This window comes from Benincasa hispida, chromosome 7, assembly GCF_027475165.1.
Source record: "Benincasa hispida cultivar pf3 chromosome 7, pf3_genome.v1.1, whole genome shotgun sequence".
NCBI lineage: Eukaryota > Viridiplantae > Streptophyta > Magnoliopsida > Cucurbitales > Cucurbitaceae > Benincasa > Benincasa hispida.
The window spans coordinates 60,278,822-60,299,987 of record NC_143484.1 but is presented as its reverse complement, the minus strand read 5'-3'; the positions used below and the strand labels follow the sequence as shown (position 1 = coordinate 60,299,987).

At 34.6% G+C, this 21,166-nt stretch overlaps 2 protein-coding genes and 1 pseudogene across 3 annotated transcripts; 1 reads left to right on the top strand and 2 right to left on the bottom strand.

Annotated features, from left to right (window-relative positions):
* Positions 1 to 707: 707 nt before the first annotated feature.
* LOC120081814 (TLC domain-containing protein At5g14285 pseudogene) lies at positions 708 to 1,916 on the top strand (annotated as a pseudogene). Its single transcript, XR_016530557.1, has one exon. The product of XR_016530557.1 is annotated as a TLC domain-containing protein At5g14285 pseudogene (transcript).
* Positions 1,917 to 3,903: 1,987 nt separating this feature from the next.
* Positions 3,904 to 7,576, bottom strand: LOC120081833 (Transmembrane amino acid transporter family protein). Its single transcript, XM_039037007.2, has 6 exons — positions 7,257 to 7,576; positions 5,948 to 6,725; positions 5,431 to 5,536; positions 5,243 to 5,334; positions 5,077 to 5,145; positions 3,904 to 4,316 (listed from the first exon to the last, which is right to left on the bottom strand). Exons 1-6 carry the CDS (start codon positions 7,436 to 7,438, stop codon positions 4,218 to 4,220), a joined length of 1,326 nt encoding a protein of 441 aa, XP_038892935.1. The 5' UTR covers positions 7,439 to 7,576; the 3' UTR covers positions 3,904 to 4,217.
* Positions 7,577 to 9,800: 2,224 nt separating this feature from the next.
* LOC120080900 (pentatricopeptide repeat-containing protein At3g04130, mitochondrial) lies at positions 9,801 to 12,615 on the bottom strand. The gene is made up of 2 exons (XM_039035571.2): positions 12,409 to 12,615; positions 9,801 to 12,285 (listed from the first exon to the last, which is right to left on the bottom strand). Exon 2 carries the CDS (start codon positions 12,055 to 12,057, stop codon positions 10,498 to 10,500), a length of 1,560 nt encoding a protein of 519 aa, XP_038891499.1. The 5' UTR covers positions 12,058 to 12,285; positions 12,409 to 12,615; the 3' UTR covers positions 9,801 to 10,497.
* Between the last annotated feature and the right edge of the window lie 8,551 nt (positions 12,616 to 21,166).

Sequence of the window (21,166 nt, the reverse complement as noted above, 5' to 3'; positions counted from 1 at the left end):
TGTCTTCCTACAAATTTTATCAAATTAAATACGATGTTTCATGGAATTCAAACTCCCAGATAACTAGAATAGGTACTGTATTAAGGGATTTAAACGATCACCTTATCGTTGTTGCAACAAACTCTATCAAAGTAATTTTTGGCGATTATCTTCCGGAACTGAGAGCCATCCTCGAAGGTGTTCGTTTTACTTCCTCGATCCAGATTAAACATTTGATAGTTGGTGGTAAAGAATGACTCTTTAGGGTCTCATTTCCTTTCTATCTGACAAGACAAAAAATCGGAAGAAAAAGTCTAATTAGAAAAATATCTCTCTATTACTTTGAGAGGAGAATCTCATTGGTTTGACCGACGAACTACGTTGAAAAATGGACCTTCTTCTTTTCTAAGCGATTAAAATCCTTCTTGAAGATGTTGATATTATCAGTGGAGAAAGTTGTTGGGTTAAAGAGCGAATTACCAAAACAATTGAGTCTTGTATTTTCAATTTTTGCCCTCGTGGTTGTAATAGATTAACCGATAAATTGACCAAAATGGCTAGGTTTGAGATGCACAATTCTTATTGGTTCTCTCCTTTCCTTGAGTGGTTAACCAATTTATGTAAATCATATATGCTTTTACCATAGCTCCTGTGGCGTAATAAAACGAGATATTTTGTTTCAATATATATATATAAATTAAAGTCAAAATACAAGAATAATATAAAAAAAAGGAAGGAAAAAAAATTTCCCTTATTCAGTTTCATATTATATTAGGCATCCAAAGATTTGAGTATAACATTTTCACACCAAAGACATCTCTATTCCTTATCTAATCTCCACCAATCAAACCCAATTTAAAAATTCAAATCAAACACATATACACATAATTAAGACAATTAATCGTGCACGATACTAAAAAAACCCTAATCCCAATCCCCATATGACTTGATAATACAAACCCTAATCCAAACATTACTCGGTAATAACAACAAATTTGCACCTAATAAAACTACTCCCCTGCCAAACCCCAATGTAGAGATTACTTTAATCCGAAGAAATACCATAAACCCAACTATTAGAACCCAATACCAATTCCTTTCCTCTTCAAACAATTGAACTATCTCATTAATGGAGTTTCAATTTCTCCAAATCAGCCCATCATTGCCTCTGTTCTTCTTCATGTTTCTCTTCGTATATGCATTCGCTTACTTGGTTCTGCTTCGAAATTGGGGGCCGAAGCAGAGGCTAGAAGCTTCAAGTTGCTTCATATCACTCGCCCACGGCAGTCCCGTCGTCATAATGGCCGTAATCGCAATTCTCCAAGCCCCAAACATGGCCGATTTCGCCGCTCCCAATACCAAATTCCAAGCCCTAGTTCTCGAATACAGCATAGCGTATTTCTTGCTGGATCTTCTTCATTGTATATTGTTTTCTCCAGATGATTTCGTCTTCATATTTCATCATTTGGCTGTACTTTACGTGTTCGTTACATGTAATTACTTGGTTCATTGTGGCGCTGTGCCGATTTTAGGGCTTTTAGTGCTTGCGGAATTGAGCAGTGGGTGCCAGAATGTTTGGACTCTTGCGGGTTATAAAAGGGCCGCTAAGTTTCAAGACCTTATGGCTCCGTATTTCTTCAGCTTTTATAGCGTTTTAAGAGTGGGACTAGCGCCGATGTTTGTGTATAAGATGGGAGAATTTTATGTTTGGAGTTTGGGGGAAAATTTGATTCCTAAATGGGCTTGGATCTCATGGATGGGTGTAATTGGAATGGCTATTTTTGGTAGTATGTCGTGGATTGGAAATCATTGGGTTTTTTGGTTTCGGTGTAGGAAGTATGGAAAAACTCTTTGAATACATAAATATTTAGGTGTACGTCGGGCTCATCTTTATATATTTCATCCAAATGATCAATCTCAAGTTATTTTATGTCGAACTTCTTGAAAAGATTATTGGGTTCGAAATCATTGGGTTCTTTGGTTTCTTCATAGAAAGTATGAAAAAATCGCTTGAATATAAAAATATTTCAATGGATATTGGACTCATCTTTATATATTTCATCCAAATGATCAATCATAAGTTTTTACATGTCGAAATTTTCAAAAAGATTATTGAGTTAAAAATCATTAGGTTCTTTGGTTTCTTCATAAAAAGTATGTTAGGTGCATTTCATGCTCATATTTATATATACCATCAAAGTGGTTAATCTCAAGTTGACATGTGTCAAACTTTTCGAATAAATTATTATTTTTTAATCTTTGATATAGAAGAGATGCATTGAAATGAGTGTGATGTCGTGTTAATATATTTTAGATGCAATAGGAGATCTTGGGATATGGATAATAATAAGTGGTTTGAATTGTTTATGGTATAGTTTGATTTTGAAAATACGAACCAATATAACAATTAGTTCTTTCCTATTATGTTGTTTAGTACAATGACAATTCCAACATGATTATTTGATATTTTTTTAAAGTAGATTCATATATTTGAGGACTAAATGAGGAGTTTATTTTCTTTTGGTATGGTTCGATTTACAATATGATTTATCAAATTAATTTTTATAGAAAATTTCTACAGATAAAAATATCAAATTATTTATAAAAATAATAAAAAAACATATTAAAAAACATCGATAGACTTCTATCAAAGAAAATTAAAATTTTACTATACATGATTTTCCTTTTTTTTTTATTTTTGATTTTTTTTTTCACCCTATTTTTCTATTGTGCAGTCATTCTTGTGGGACATTATTTCTTTTAGTTTTATTTTGTTGTGTTCTATTATTATTTCAATCCCACTAGAGACGGTTCAAATTTTCTCATGCATTTGGTTTTTTTTTTTTTTTTTTTTTTTTTTTTTTTTTAATTTGGTATATTATTTTCTTTGGTGTCAAATCATTCCAAAATATCTTCTCAACTTTTCTCTCCTTTTAACTTCTATGATGTATCCATAATGTTTTTTTTTATTCTTTCCTTGAATTCACATCCAAAATTTTTTCCTCTCAATTTTTTTTTTCCTTTTCAAAAACTCATTTTCAAATATTCTTTTGATTTTTACTTCTGAAAGCTTTCAAAAAATATTTTCTATTTTTTTTTCTCTCCACATATTTTTGGGAAAGCTCTTTCCAAAATATTTTCATGAAGTCCTTTGTTTTCAAATTATTGTGCAATAAGTCTCTTCAAAACATTTTCTCAAATATTTTCTCTTCAATATTTTGCAAAATCTTTTTTTCCAATACCAAAGAGTATGCCAATTATAACTGCCAAATATCTAGTAAATCATTTATGCTGAATATTATTTTTGTTTCCTTTTTTCGTAATTTGATTGGAATGTTTTAATGTACGTTTTAGCACTAGTAGTGTTATATTTTTTTAAAACTAATTTTTACATTATACCTTAGTTGCATTACCTGTGTCAACTATTGTACTAATTATAAAATATATTAATGAATATGTTATATTTTTAAAATTTTGACATGGGTGAATGGAGTGTATCAAATATACCATGTCATATTGGAATAATAAAAAAATAAACTTAAATTTTTTTTACTATATTTGCAAATTTTAAAAAACCATAGCTAATTTTACAAATTTAAAAAGATTGTTCATTGTTTTCCATTCTTACCTAAGTATTATTTTTTTAAAACAAAAGTTGAAAGAGTGTGTAAATTAATACACTTACATAAATGTTAAGTTGAAAAATAATATAATTCATTGTTAAAGATTTTATTCGATAAAACCTCAAAATTTTGCGGTATACATAAACGTTTTTTCCGACTTCATTTTCTTTTTCATTAATTCTTGAATTAAATTCTAATAGCAAAATAATAACTTTGCAGAGCTAATATTTAGAAACTAAATAAAATAAGTTTATAATATAAGAAGCAAAAGAATAAATGTAACCAACATTAGAGAAAACTATTGAATAAAGAGGAATTAAATTGCACATAATTTTGTTACAATTAAATACCAAATAACCGACATAATATAACCCTAATAGTATTTTCCAACCTACTGAAATAAAAAGCTTCCAATAAGTGCAGGTAGAAAATACAATTTTTTTTTCCCCTTCTAGTGTCCTTACTTTTCTTGGCACCTTATAAAAGTAAATCAAATTAAATAAAAATAGAGTTGTTGGGCTAAAAAAAATAGCACATTATTTAATTTGGCTACGGAATTTCTGTGATATAAATATGTTGCAATTTGATAAATATTGCAACTTCTTGCAGTTTGTCTTATGAGAAGAATTTGTAATTATTGGCTGAAAGGATGAGCGTTCTCAGCCCTCCGATTGGCGACAGTACCATCAGCAGAACCCCAAACACAATGCATATCTGAAACAAATTACCAAATCACTTCAAATTATGGAAAAAAAAATATTTTAAATGACAAAACTGCTAAAATATTTATACATAATAGTAAAATATCATAGTCTTTCTATGATTAGTTGCGATAGACTACTATTTGTATCTATTTGTATCATGATAGACACAAATAGTAGCCTATCGCAATCTATCACAGATAGACTATGATATTTTGCTATTATTTGTAAATATTTTGGTTCATTTTCCTATATTTGAAAAGTGCCTTAAAAAGAATTATAAAAACAATAATAGATTTGCTAAAGTTCTGTATATATTTCGTCCCTATAATTTGAAGAAAGTTAGAATTTAATCGATTTATGAAGTCTATTTTTTTTTAGTAATTGCAATGAGTAGTAATTTTGGGATTAATAATAAAATGTATAGCAACATTTTAAAAAGAATTTTGCAAATATAGCAAAATTGATCGGTGCTAGATTCCTATTAGTAATAGACTTTGTCCCTGATAGACTTGTATTAGCAATATAATCTATCACAGATAGACCATGAGAGTTAAATCTAAATTTTGTTATATTTGAATTTTTTTTGTATTGTTCAATATCTACAAATATTTTGGATGATTACTATATTTACAACCGTGCCAAACATTTTTTTTTTCATATCAAATCATAGATATTAAGTCTTAACTTTTCAAGTTATAGAGATTAAATTCTAATTTTTTTTTCGAATTATATGGATGAAATTTGTAATAAGATGTAAATTAAATTAATACCCAATTTGCGATCCAAGATAAGCCGAATCTTTTGGGCTTGTAAATGGCCAACCACATGGTGCAAGGTAGCTGCAAATTAAAGAGATCAAAATTTAATAGTTAATTTGGTTTAAGGTTATAATTTTGAGAGTGGATTTATTTAATTAAAGCAATAATAATTGCTTACGAAGTAAGTAGTGGGAGCAAAAGCAAGGCCTCCAAAGAACCCAAGAAGGCCACCGAAGAAAGGCACAGCTATTCCCACAAGCATTGTAAAGGCTGCAACACAAAAGGAATTAGACCACAATACAAAATTATGAGCAGAAAATATCATTTAATTAACATAGTTACATCTTAATAATCGTTTCAACTCACCGACATATAAAGTTCGAGTGATAAATCGAAGTCGGAAACAAGGAGTGAAGTTCAACCTTTTCACCAATACAGTCTCGATCATGTCAAACACGGGCATAGCATAGATCTGTTTACACACAAAAAAGAAATAGCATTCAAGAAAAAATGTAAAATTTGGTTTTAAAATATGGTGGTAGTTACAATTACACCATACACCCCTAAACTTATAGTAATAGTAGAAATTGGACCCTGATGGATAAAAAATGAGCCATCAAGTTTTATACAATTACATAAGTTTGGGAGTTCAAATTTAACACTTGTATAAGTTTGAGTGCTCAATTTTTATAATTGAAAGTTTGAGAGTATAATTGCAACCGCCACCATATTTTAGGAGTCGTTTTTTGTAATTTGCTCTAAAAATTAACTCAATGGCGATTAAATATAGGAGAAGGAAATTGCAAAAGTACTACTCTTCCATTGTGTTATTAAGAGGTAATTAGGTTGTGATAGTCTCATTGAATAATTTTTTGAAAAGTACCTGGTAGCTGCCAATGACATGGATGACGACGAACATGTTGGCAGTAGCAATGAGCCAAGCAGGTTTCTCGAGAGAAATTAGGATGTTGTCTTCAACCGTGTTACCAAAGACCCAATAGCCAATCATTGCAACAGGGAAGTAACATAAAGCCACAACCAAGTAAGCCAAAACGACACCTTTCCACATAGGGCCTTTGGAAGGCTTTTCAGGAGTGGAAGGAATGGTAGCTTGGATCTCTAAAACAACATTATGACCAGCAAAAGCAAATGCCACTTCTCCCAATCCACTCAAGAAGTGGAAAATACCATCTGATGTGCTAGTTGCCTTGTAGCTATAGTCCACATTTGGCTGCACCCCTTTCTCCAAGGAAGCAACCCAAGCAATGGTGGAGTAGCTGAGAGACATGACGGCCGCCGCGAGAGAGACGCCGGAGATGGAATTGAAGTTGGGGAGGTGAGACAGGACGAAATGGATGGAAGCGAAAATGACAATGAAGTAAGAGGTTTTGATTTGAGAGCAGTTGGGGCACACCGTCTCGTGGAACTTCTTTAACGACTTGCCACCTGTGACCATATACACAATGTTGACACCAATTTCCACGGTTAGTTGTTGAGGAACCACGATCCAAAGGCCGAGCTTCTCGCCGAAGGCGTGTTGCCCTAGCTCATGGTACCTATCAAACCTCTTTCCAGGCACCATTTCGTGCATCTCCACCATTTGCCATAGTGTGTACAACGTAATGATCCATGATAGAATCATTATCACCGAACCAGGTCCCCTGTCGTTTACCATAAATTTAATTATATCAATACTTGACACCCAACAAATGATATCAAACTAAGTCACCACTAAAAACTCAAAAAACTTAGAATGAGTTCATTCTAGATTACACAATCTATATAAAGAAAAGTTTGTCATGTGATAAAAACACAAGTACAACACTGCATAGATTAAATCAAATTTATAAGAAATTGTCCTTGAACTTTGTTTTTTTCTTTTGTTTAAAAAAATACCCCTTTATTCTTGTAATATCACCCTTTCACTTTTCATAAGCATTTCAAAATGAAATCCATTAAAATTTGGAACAGAAATTAACTGAGATCTGAAATAATATGATAGTGACTTAGAATGAAAATTTAAATTTTCACCCATTATAGTTAAATTTCCACTCGTTATAGGTTCACCATCACAAGATTTCAAGTCCCGACTTTCCTTCAAAATTCAAATAAAACTCTAGTGTATAGGTAATTTTGAAAGATTTATGAAAGATGAAATAATGAAAAAGTTGGAGAGATGGAAAAAGAAATACCATCCAAGCTCGGACATGGCATAAGGAAGGCTAAGAACGCCGGCACCGACCATGGCAGTGACATTATGAAAAGCAGAATACCACCATTTGGCATTTCTTGAAGAAGTAATGGGAAGCCAATCATCAATGGCTTTTTGATTTGCAGCTGCACCACCGTTCTCTGCCATATCTTGCTTAGTCATAAGAATCTTCTTGATTTTAATTTACACAAAAAACGACAACCAAACCGAGAAGAAAAGCAATTTAGTTTAGGATTTGATGTGACTTTACACAGGTAGTTCTAACACACAACAAAACGATGATGAGCTTTTATTTTTCCTCACTTGAAAATGCCCATATTTAAAGGATCTTGACACACAATCTATAATTAGAGAGTTGTTAATTGTATGGTCAACATCCTATTTATGAGGGGTATATGGTATGTCGTAACTTTGTTACCTTGTTTTTCATGTTACCATTTTTTATTTTTAATCTAGGAGTATCCGATTTCTGAGGTGGTCTTTGTCAGCACACCTATGGCTCACCACATTTTTACCTTCTTTGCCCTCTTTACCGCTCAATGTTTGGTCCCTATTCAGCCCCCCTGTCCTTCATTTTTGTTTGATTTACCAAAAACACTCAATTACTCCCTTCCATGGTTGTGGGAGAGTCGAAGAGTTTTTTTTTCCCCTTCCATACGAATCTTAGACCTTCAAATTGACAGTACAAATTTATATTCGTTGAGTTATACTTATGTCATGATAGTATAAACGTGTTTGGATTTCCAACTTGTATTAAAAGGAGCGAACTATTATAGTCTACTCCATATTTTGACATCCCATTATAATAATCAGAGCAATTATTATAGGAATAGTTGCAAATATAGCAATCACACCTAAACTAATGGTAGATGTAGCATAATGTAGTTTTTTTTTGTTGCAAATATAGCAAAATTTAGATCCAACTTATAGGTTTATTAATGGTAGGTTATATTGCTAGTAGAAGTCTATCAACGATAGTATTTATCACGGAGAGATTTTGCTCTATTTGCAAGTCTTTAAAACGGTTGCTATACAGTTAATTTTTTAACTCTAAAAATGCTACTCATTGTAATTACCTATTATTATAACTCATATTTAACTACAATAAAACTATTTGAAAATCCTTGATGTCTACATTATTTAATATTTTGTAACTATCTACTCGCATCATTTGTAACTTAAACTAAAATAGTATGCACCAAAATATAGACTATAATAATCAATAAAGCGTTCCAAAAAGCGCCTAAGAGTTTTGTTGTGATGGTTATTGGATCAAATTATATTCCAACTATAAGTTACTTCTTTTTTAAGCTATGTTCAATGTCATAAAACATTACACAAACCTTGGTTCAAAAGAAGGGGAAAACATTACATAGACCAAAAAAGCTTTGACATGGTATGTTTCAGAATTATGGGTTAGTTTGAAAAAATATTCTAGTCACATGATAGGTTTAGAAGCCTAACTCTTTTATTGATGGAATTAATCCTCTTTTGTGGCATTCAAACAAGATTAGAAGTTAATTTACTTTATCTATCATCTACTAATGAATGCTTCAAGTGGTAACGATCACAATTCTTTGTATTTGAATTTAGGAAAAAAAATATATTTTTGGTCTCTAAGTTTTGGGTCTAGTTTCCATCTAATAATATCAAGGTTTCAAAATGTTTCACATTTGGTCTTTAAGTTTTGAGATTGGTTTCAATTTAGTCTTTGAATTTCAAAATGTTATAATTTTACTCTTGACATTTGAATTTTGCTTCAATTTGGTCTCTATATTGCAAGATTTACACTTTTGACCTCGATTATTTGCTAAATACTTATTCTCTATCTTTAATGTTAATTTATGTTAATAAATTAAAAACCATTTAAGGAATTATAATTAATTAAGGTTCACTATTTTTATCACTTTTAAAACTAAATTTACAATTTTGCTTCATAATTAATTTTAATTAATTAATAGAAATTTTCAATGATTGAAAGTGAGTATTGATGAAAAATTAAGGTAAAAAATGTAAAATCTTGAAACCTAGGAATCAAATTGAAACAAAATTCAAATCTCAAGATTAAAATTATAACATTTTAAAATTTAGAAACTAAATTGAAAAAAAAAACTCATAACTTAAAAACCAAATGTATAATACTTTAAAACTCTAGAACCAAATACTCAAAACTTAGAGATAAAAAAGATATTTTTCCTCGAATTTAAATAGATAACGATGAAATTAAAATACCTGATCATTGCGATAATATGTGTGAGATGTCACATCATGGTGTAGAATAAAGATGAAGATTTACATTAATTTTGATGACCATTATGACCTTGTAGAGGGGAGATTATACTATTGACCTTTAAAGTAGAAAGTGACTTATCCATTGACTTACGTTTGGATGGATTATCACTATGTCGGTGGTTTGTGCATTTTACAAATGAAAATTATTCAAATATTAAAAATATTTTTGTGGTTCATTTTTCTATCATATGAAACATCAAGTACAATTTTCTTCAGACAAGTCATTCCAGACTTATTGGCAATTAATGTCTCTATTATTTTTTTTCCAAATTGGATCCCCAAATGATAAATATTGAACCTTTAAATTTATATAATTGTTACAATTTCTACACTTAAGTAAGTTTAAAGGTCTAATTTTAATACTTTATAAGTTTGAGGGCTCGATTTTCACCTTTGCAATTTCCCCTAAAAAATTTCTCAGAAGGAAGGGACTTGCTCAATGGGAATTTCAAATGAAGCTGCACTGCTGAGATGATATGTAACTTCAAAATTCACCTTGTTGCACACTGTTTCTTTGACATATCACATCTCATGGGTGTCCACAGTGTTAATATTTGGCATCTGAAAGGTGAGGAATTCTACCATTTTTACTCCTGAAAATGTCAGTTACTACAAAGCACAGACTAGTCCAACTTTACAAGTGAAAAGACCTGAAAACTTGCAACCTCCTTATCAAACAATTGGTATCCTTATTCCATACTTCATTTGTCAATCAATTTTGTAACTCAGATTCAATCCTCTCAAAACCAACACTTATTGTGCTTCCAGATCTGAATAAAGTGCGAAGAGAGGCATCTCAAGCAACCAAATTGAAATTAAGACAACAGTCAACCACATCACGTACAATCAACTTAGCACGACGATCGTGTACGCAAATCCAGAACTGTAGACATGCTTTTTCACACCACAAAGGTTTGTTATTCAGAAGCTCACAAGTTCTTCATGATATCTTTAATCCTATCAGCAACTTCATTCATATTCTTCTGCTTAACTTCATCCAAAAGAAGTTGACATGTGAGGTATCTTGGCTTTATATCTTGATCAATCATCTTCTCAAATAACTGGTAAGCCCACTCACACCTATTTGCTCTACAAAGGCCATGAATTAAAAGGGAATAGGTTGATATATCAAGACTTAGATGATGTTTATATATCATCTCTTCCAATAACTTGCTCAGAACATAATCTATCTTTCCAGTTCTAAAGCAGGACTTAAGCAACGGGTGATATGTGCGGACATCAGGTTTACAAAGCCCCGATTTCTCCATCTCCTCAAGCAGTTTCATAGCCTTTTGTTCTTGCGCATGATGACAGTATATCGAAATAATAGAATTGTAGGTTGATGTATTTGGTAAAACACTCTTGCTTGGCATTTCTACTTCGAATACATGAATAACTTCCCGTACTTTACCTGCTCTCCCTAATGTATGGATCAAACAGTTATAAAAAAGTGTATCAAGTTCGCATCCAGCAGATTTCATTCTCTCAGCAATCTGCAAGGCTTCCTCGAATTCTTCCGACTTTGTTAGTGAGTCCATGATAGTGGTGTAAGTGATGACATTTGCTGGGCATCCTTGAGCATCCATTTCATCAAGCAACTCATAAACCTTACTAAAGTTGTAATGACGACAATAAAATCGAATAATCGTTGAATAACTAATAACACAAGGACGAAAACCATGGCCTTTCATCTCTTCTAACGTCCAATGTGCCTCTTCAACCCTATCAACTTTACACCAACCATGAATGAACATGTTAAACGTGTTTGCATTCGGGGGAATATGCGATTTAAGTTCCAAATATATCTGTCGAGCTCGCTCAACCTTCTCCTCTTTGCACAGAGTATCAAGCAACACATTCATAGATTCAGTGTTCTTCTCCAACCCAAAAGTTCCCAAATCATCAAATATCCTAACCGCATCTTCCCATTCACCAGCACCAGCAAACCTTCGCATAGCCTTAGCTACAGTATCAAGAGTCACAAGGCGAGCTTCCTTCAATTCTTCTAGCATGCGTTTCATCTTAACCATTTGCTTTGATTTCCCCAATGTATCTATTATAATGTCACATAAGTCTGGGGTGTGCTTAAATCCAGAGAGTGATTTTGCCCATCTAAAAACACCCAAAGCAGACTTCCAATCATCTTTGAATTGTTGGAGCAACTTGTAAACAAGTTCATGGGAGAACGGTATGCTGTTACACACTGGATCGTGCAAAAGACACTGCAAAACCTCATCCTCGGTGCTACCCACCTGAACTCTAGCAATGATCGAGTTAATATCAGAAGGCTTTGTCTGAAATTCAGATGGAATTCTTTGCTGCAAATCTCTAGCTCCTACAAAGATAGCAGGTTCCAGCGGAGACGAAGAAATTGCAGAGGAGAGGGCATGTGAGGAGCTTTGAGAGGATACATGAAAATAGGCAAATGATTTACAACGATCAAGAACACCGCAAATGCTCTTAAGACTCTTCTGAATATGCAAGGACATGACGCACACTAACTGAAGAAAAGCGAAAATAGAATTTTTTGGGCTTCTTATTCTTTCGCAACTAATACAACACAGAAAACTTGACAATGGAAATGTTTATCTTCTTCTTGACTGATTGAATAGAGAAAAGCCCTAGGGTCTGAAATCAGCAATAGCCACAATTGATACAACAAAATCGGCGAACTTTCAATGAATGTAATGCAGGTATCTATCTTCCTTCCCCTTCTTCTGCAATTATTCGTCAAATCGAAACGATGAAAGAGCGAATTACGAATCCACAGAGAAAGAAAACAAGTGTACCAGTGAGGAGAAGTGCGAGCTTTTCGCCAATCAGAATGAATTTCAAAATACCTAATTCAGAATCTAGGGTTTTTCCAATCGAGAGAAACAACTTCGAGTCTTCGAAGCGAGTTGTCGGCGACGGCAAGGGAGGAGAGTTCAAAGTAGGTTTTCAGAGAATTTTGTGCACCGACTCCGATCATGATGAAAAACCACCGGAATAATGATATGAAGATCGAAGCGTCTATTATTTCTTATTTTCAATCGACATGTCGTTTGACACACGAAGTACGAATCTAGCCCAACGACAAACATCCTTTCACTTTTTTATTTTCCTATTTTATTTGAACTTTTTTTTCTTAAAAAAAATACCACAAGAAAGAAACATGAGAAAAATTTAAAGAAAAAATAAGTTAATAGAAGAGTAGATTCCACCCATAAGGGGTGATCTTCAAGCTAGATTGACGAATATCCAAATCTTCAAGTATAGAAAGCTAAGTCATAAGCTACATGATTACTCTTACAAGTTATCAAAAGGATATCTTAAATAGAACTACGAAGATCAACGAAAGTCTGAACATCATTTCTACATTAATTTCTCCAACCAAGAGGTTCAAATGATTAGGAAATCTACCAAAGAGGAAAAATATTAGCTTCAAAAGCTCTGAAAATTCTTCCAAACATGGTAATGGCCTTTTTGTAGGAAAATGACCTTCCATAGCAAACATAGCATCGCCAGTATTTAAACATTTACGACCATAGTTAAATGGTTGATATTATACCTTTGACTTAAAAAGATATCATTCAAGAAATATTAAAACTCGGTACTTCACTCACTTTGAACTAACATTAAATTTAGCTTAACCATTATGGGTTGACCTAGAGGTAAATAAGGGACATGACCTTGATAAATAGCTAAGAGGTCATGGGATCCATAGTAGCCACCTGCCTAGAATTTAATATCCTAAGGGTTTCCTTGATACCCAAATGTTATAGGGTCAAACGAGTTGTCTGGTAAAATGAGTCAGGATGCGCGTAAACTAGCTCGTCATGTATATCAAAGGAAAAAAAAACATTGAATTCAACTCTCTCTCTCTCGACTTAATATGCAACCTTGTTAAAATTTATTCGATAAATTAAAGGTAATTGTTTTAAATGACAAAAGTGCTAGAATTTAAATATAGCAAAATGTTACTGTCTATCATTGATAGATATTGATAGACCGTGACATTTTGCTATATCTATACCATCTAAAAGGGGTTATAAGTATTGGGGTTTGTGCCCTAAAGTCTCGTGTCCTGTAGTTTGTAAACAACTTTGTACGAATACTTGTGATGTATAATATAAATGATATTTACTTCACTACTTGACTTTGCACATTTAGATGTTTTTACCACAAACCAATAAACTTAATATCTCTGGTTGTTTTTATGTAACTTAAGCATGTATGTAGTGACATACAAGTGAATCATGTCTTAAGTGACAACCAAAATAGTTTGTAGTATATGGATATAGGAGGGAAACCTTATCCTGGTAATGCTACGGATGCATGCCGCTTTGTGGAATGGTCACAAGTGTTGTGACTTGTCACAGATGGTCTGATCCTGATCATTCGTGTAATGGACACGCGAACAAGGGCATCCTATACAAAGAGTTTGTATAAGACTTGACCTCGAAGTGTTAATGTCTTGTCATATAACACCGTTCATGACTGAGACTTCACTTCACTAGGATGACCATAGGTAACATGATCTCAATCCTAAGTGAGTTGGGAACTACTGCCATTGAGGGTGGTCCTTTGATTTGCATGGGTACGAGTGGCCAGAACGCTGACTCAAACCTACCATTTTGGGGATTCGTTTGATTTGGGAGCTGGGAACTTAGCTTCACAAGATGGAGTTCACTCCTTCCCCATGAAGGAAATCGGATATGAGATTTTCATGAGCAGCGGAAGAAATATAATTCCAAATCACAATCATGAATGAACATATATTTACAGTCGACTTCAAACAAGCGGTTATACAATTCATACAGAGAGAGTACCACATGAAAAACTACAATGCACATAAAGCAAACTCTAGCACATATGAAGATGCGTCTCCATGCTCCGTTGCGCGATCGCTCGAACAATCAGTAACCTCGAATGCTCGATCTACATGACCGTAATGCAGCACGAACACTTCGCACTCGTCCTCAACGATCACCTCGGTCATGAACTCCAACACCACGAACGGTCTCCAGTAAACCTCGACGATGTCGAGTTAAGTCTGACACCACCAACAAGGCTACCTTGGTATTCTCGATGTAAGAATCCAGAGGGTGGGCTCTGTTCGGTCTTGGTATGAGGTAGACGAAGGAGGAAACACCGATCACGTACACGACTGGCAAGTGGGAGATGGCGAAGACCTATCGTATAGGTCGATGCCCAATCGTTTAGATAAAGCTAAGCGATCGTTTAGCTCAGTCTATCACCTACGGACTCTACATGATCGTTTACTTAGGGCAAACGATCGTCTAGCAAAACTATGCGATCATTTAGTAAATACTGTTTGATCGTTTAGCTTGCCACTACACGATCGTTTAGTAAATCTGTATTTACTTGACGACCCCGTGAGTTTCTTTTGCGTGGAGAGAAAACTCAAAACTTTTTCAATCTTTTGTAAAAACTTCTATTTAAAATATGAAAACCATTTTCCTTTTAAACTCACGATTACCATGATTCCAATAACCACCCACTCACTTGGTTATTAAAGAAAAAGAATTAATTATCCAATAATTAATATTATTATAAATATAAATGATAACCAACTTATCGTACTGTATTTATAACCTATAGTTTTAATATTTCATCTCATGAAACATATAAACCGTAGTTCTTTTTCTATTCCATGGTAATTAACGTAAATCTCATTTACATCAATCCTCCACTAGATGTATCTTATACATCAAACCGATTATATCATATATAATCAAAATACCTCTTGTTAATTTGAACATTTCAAATCAACACCAAGAACTGATCCTCAACTGAATCCATTGAGCTACCAAGGGGACCTTATGGACCTGTAGCTCGAAGCTCCAACGGTACGTGAATAACTGACTAAACTCTTTAGTCAAGGATCCACCATCCGTTAACTGTCAGGTACTCCACTAAAGATCAACAACTGAACTCTCCTTACCACAGATATATTATGTGTCCATCTTAACCAATCAGCAGTGCGACAACCCTTCACAGATCGCTCGTAAGTACAGCTAGACCAATAATCGTTATGTCCCTGTAGTTACATCTGTCTCCTTAAGTACCCCTGATCCCTCTAATGAATATAAGTCATAGTCCTACTATGACCGAGCCTTCTCTTCCAAAGAGAAGTTGTGGCCACTATGTTCAAGCCCTAGAATCAGCCCTTAAGGGAGCAATCTCTCTACTTATCCCTACTTCGGGAAAGGAGTGAATTCCATCTTATGGATTGAGTTCTCAGCTCCCAGATCAGACAAGTCCCCGAAAAGGTAGGCATGTTGAGTTGGCAATCTAGCCACTCTCACCCATACTAATCAAAGGATCGCCCTCAAAGGCAGGAGTTCTGATGACTGGCAAAAATGTACGTCATTATAGGCCTTTTATTTAGAATTATGAGGGTTGTTAAGTAAAATATACGTGATTGTACTAAGAATTCATGAGAAAACGAGCTTGCGTCGATCGACATTAAGAATCTCGGCTAACCTACTATTATGCGTTACTTTGTGTCCAATTGTCTATTTTTGTAGCTAACGTAGGAATCAATCGAATGCGGTGAATCTCTCCATCACAGAGGCGTCGCTTATGCAATCACATACGTTCGACGCATGGATGTTACGACCATTAATCGCATGCGTCCATCGCATAGAGGTTGCAGCTACAAAGTATAACCATAATATAGGGATGACCACAAGGGTGGTGGAATGCGATGATACTCTGGAACCTAAGCATGAACGCATACCTCGAGAGTATAAAAAAGGCGATGTTGACATTTCACCTACCGCACCATTAGCAGCAGAGATTCAGAGTAGGTCCATCACGCTGTTAGCTGCAAAATTTCAGAGAAGAACCATTAATGCTGTCGGCGATCAAACTCTATAAATAGAAGCCTTGAAGCACAACTTCAGATCATCCAAGGTTTTCTACCTTAAGGTTGATCCTTGTGATCCAGATGAAAGCATGGGGAGATATTCTTGAGAGTTCTTCATTCCTCTTACCATTCCGAGTGATGACCGGAGCCTTACCGGAGATAGATCTTGAGAGAGACTACTCCACGACCCATCCATGGCCCACCGGCAGCCTTGACACACATCTGATGTACGCAAGACATTGCCCATCTGGCCCTCCATATCTCTTATACCTCTATATTGTATTACATTGTGGCTTAAGAGATTAATACATTTTTTGATTAATGCATTTCTCTACTTCCTTCGATTGCATCTTCATTTTCTTATCATCCTTTACTTTCATTGCAAAGACTAAGTAAGATTTCTAGAGTATCGCATACTTAACCATGCGACATAGACATATGACGCATGTAGCAAACCACCGATAGGTGTGCGTCGCGTGAGTGTTGTGAGAAAATCCTATTTGCTTAATGTGATGTTGTAGCAATGCTTGTCTATGAGCTGATCAACGGTAGCTAACTGCCCGTGAGGGTAAGTGGTGGAATGCATTAAGCAAAATAAGCAGTGTTCCTAGAGATAGGAATAATCTTATGTCAGTCATGTTTATGAATTACCTTGTCTTATGAGCGCATCATTCATCATTTAGGCGTACTTGAGAGAGTAGTCTAAAAACCAAATCTAGGCTTGAGAGAGTCAGATTAGATCGCATAGGCAAGAATAGAGGCTTAGAGATAAACTCTATTTGCTATTACACAGCGTATGCACCCTATAGATAGGATATGAAAGTATGTGATCACATTGCATGCATCTAGAAGTAGGACATGATGGTATGCAGTCATCTTGTTTATGTGTGAGAGCACGTGAGCAAGAATAGAGACTTAGACATAAGGCCTCTCGACACTATCGTATATATATCGCATGCGTCTTTGTCAAGTATGTGTAGCATAATCGCATAGGTTGCGTTGGTTGGGGTTACCCTTGCGATCAAGCTTATTAATGCGGTGAAGTTATCCCCGCCATTTTATCTATTTTCCCATGCATCTTACTACGAGTTAACAGTTGCCGTGTCTCTATCTCTCACAGTCATACTTCCACTGCGTAATTTGTTAGTTAGGAGTAGGAGTAGCTGTAAACGCTGGAACGTGTTTTTTTTACTTACAGCATGCGAAAAAATATTAATGTGGATGAATGAACAACAAGCTCATGTCGCCATAATCTTGATGACGTAAAGATGGAAATGGAATGTGGATGCTGTGTTATGCATTACTACTTCTAAATATATGCGTTGTCAACTATATGCTTGTAGTATGCTATGGAGTAATACGTTGTCACAAGTTTCCTTGCACTGAAACCAAGTATAATTCCAACGCAAGTTTCTCAGAGTAATCCGAGGTCGAACATAGGGTTTGTTTTCGTGTGTTACTTTCGTGATATATGCGATCGGTTTTAAAATTAATAAAAGATTTGGTTTGTATATGAATTTAAATTGCGTTGATAAAATAAAAGTACGATAAAAGTAAAGTCCTAATCTATTATGATACAAGATACAAGATTCATGATACATGATACTGAGTTAGAGACTGACTGTGAAGTTATACAAAGGATCGTGGTATGCGATGGCAAGTCTTTATGTATGAATCAGAAATAGAAAGAATAATTAGTAAAAACATCGCAAGTTTGTTAACTGTGTTAAAGCTGTAACTAAGGTTCCGCTTTCCCTTGTCGTACATCTCTCGGTGATTGGCCGCGTTCCCATATCTCTATGATGAAACAGGGATGAACGTGATGAACGTAAGGTTGCTTCCATCTCTGGAAGTACTTCTCGCTTTAGTTAACGCATTCTTCCAACCCTCTCTCGATAGGCGGAATGACATCTTCACTTCTGCTCTCACAGGTGAAGATGCCATCTAGCATGCTTTAGCTAAACAAAGTTATTTCCTTAACACAAATTAATTTACTTGCTTAATTCTTATTAATTACACAGGGAATGAAGAAAACATCATGGAGAAAGTGAATAATGGATGAACGGAAATAGATAGAGAGATGATGATGGAAATGATCATAACAATTAATACTAAGATTAAGCATCTGATACATGGTGTGAATGATAGAGTAAAGAAGATGAGTACAAGTGATGAAAACGAGATAGAAACAAATACAGAGGAGTATCAACGTTTTGACACAGATCTGGATGGAGGTTTTGCTTGCCGGCGTGTGGAATAGATGAAGAGAAGAGCTTCCCTCTCAGGCTTGCTCGTCTGGTAGAAGTGACCTTCGTATCGAGCTTCGACGACAGGGATTGAAAGGATTCTTTGCTCGGAGACTCATCTCTCGGCCTTGTCTCTTGATTATCCCGGATCTACTTTGATTAGTCGCTCAACTAGTCTCTCTCTCAGATCAGTATATACACGTCTCCTTGTATCGAGTATATACAAGTATCAATTCTCTCGTATCCAGTATCCCTTTCAATGGAATTGCAGAAGCTATTTATAGGCGAAGCTTTGACTCTTTGCAGTGTGGTCCCTACTTTATTGTTAAGGCAATTCCTGAAATGGTGGAGTGAATATTCCTTCTGTTACGTAATCAATCCCGTCAGAAATGCACAATTGAAAGCTGTACACGCGTCCGAATCCTCCGCAATTGCGTTGCTCTTTACATCTTCGATTGTTTGCCTGTATGCGGTGTTGTTTTTTATTATCGCATGTGGTTAGAATTGCGTCGATCTCAAAGCTCTTGATCAATTATCGCATGCACCATCATTGCGTTGATCGTCTCTTCATTATTGATTGACGGGTGCAATGCGACGTAGATGCGTTGTTCAGTTTATCTTTAAGCCATGAATGCATGCGGTGACTTGATTTCCTGCAAAATAGACTTGAAACATTCTTTTCTATCATCGCAATGGTGTCAGTGGGTGTATTGACGATAATTTATAATTCTCGCATTTCTTAGCCAATTTCCATACTATCGATGCAACTTCTCTTTCTTTTAGCCGCAATATCTAAATAAAACAGTATAAATAATTTGTATTTCTACAAGTTATCACACCCCCAAATTTAGATATATGCTTGTCCTCAAGCATATATTCTACTAAGGCAATATTGTTTAATTCTTATCCTAAAATTTTGCATCGATTGGTTGCTCCGAATGCTCCACCTAGGCAACATTACTTAATAGCGCAATTTTCTTCTATCCTCGATAATTCATAACAAAGCCTTACTTTATTCTTCTATACAACAAATTTCTACTAAAAAATGCTTTTCTAGTTTTAAAAAGAATATTTATCTCTTCTTGCAAAAACAACTTGATGTGTCTGGATGCGGTGGTTAGATTTGCGTCATTTATTAGAGACTGTTGATCATGGTTACACTCTTCGTTTTGACTTGTTCCTATGGGTGTCATGCGAACATCCAACTACGGTTGTGTGCCAATCTCAACTTTAACTCTTGAATTTCAGCTAAGTATAACTTTTGCTGATCAGAGGAGTTGTCTCTTATATTCTTCTATTTTTCTTCTTCTCATTTTTTTTCTCTTTTCATATTGCGTCGTTTTTGGAAACCCACCTTCGTTTTAGCTTGCTCCCACGGGTGTCATGTGAACATCCAACTACGAGCAGGTTCCTTTCACGACTAACTCTTATCAGGTTGGGATTGTTTTGGGATTTCCCTTGCACTGACATTGGAGTCTTGTATGAATTTTTTTTTTATTTTTTTTAATTTTTTTTAATGATAATGAACACATTTTTCTTAATGACCGTATCTACTTGATCACATCTGCTCAGACCTTCCCCACCCCCAAATTTAGAAATGCGCAAGGTCCTCATTACATTGTTTGGACAGAATAGACAAACACTAGACAAAATTTTGAAAAGAAGGTTTGAGCAGAATTTGGAAGGATAAAAGGTAAAATAGTGCTATAGCCACGAATTAACTAAGTATTAGCCAGAAAATACAAAGTGTGGGAAATGTTACTAAGTGTATGCATATTATACATCATGGCAGCGCAATGAATAACGCAAAATAAAAGATAAAAAATATCGCAAATAATGACAAAGGATGATAAAGAAGAGGCTAAGGCATAGGGAAAGAATTGATACTCAGTTGTATTAAAAATTAACTAAGTATACAAAGAAATAAAAATAACGCAATACAATTTTTTTTCTTTTTCTTTTTGTATGTACAAAGAATCAAAGAATTAGCTTCTCTACAAAGAAAAATAATGAATGAAGTTTTCTTTTGTATTTGATTCAGACGAGTGCACGATTAAAAATTAACACCACATTTCCATTAACACAAATGCATATTTGTAGAGGACGGGCAACAACACATGTATCATCGCAACACACCACTTAACTCAACGCATTTCTGGAGGATGGGCACACGGTACTTCTACCAGCGCAACACTACCTCAACTAGTGCATTTTCGCTAAGGACGGGCTAACAATACATATGAGTGCAACACACCCCTCAACGCAATGCATTTGGGTGGAATGGACACAAAGTGTATCTTGTTATCACAAAATGCACCCATCATCGCATTGCATACCAAATTTTATTTATTTATTTTAATTCATCACTAACGCAAGTCGAAAAGACTTTACGATGTTCATTGTTTTATTCAGTCATTCACAAAAATTTTAAGAACAACGCTACTAATGCATACAAATTAATGAAATTAAACATGACAT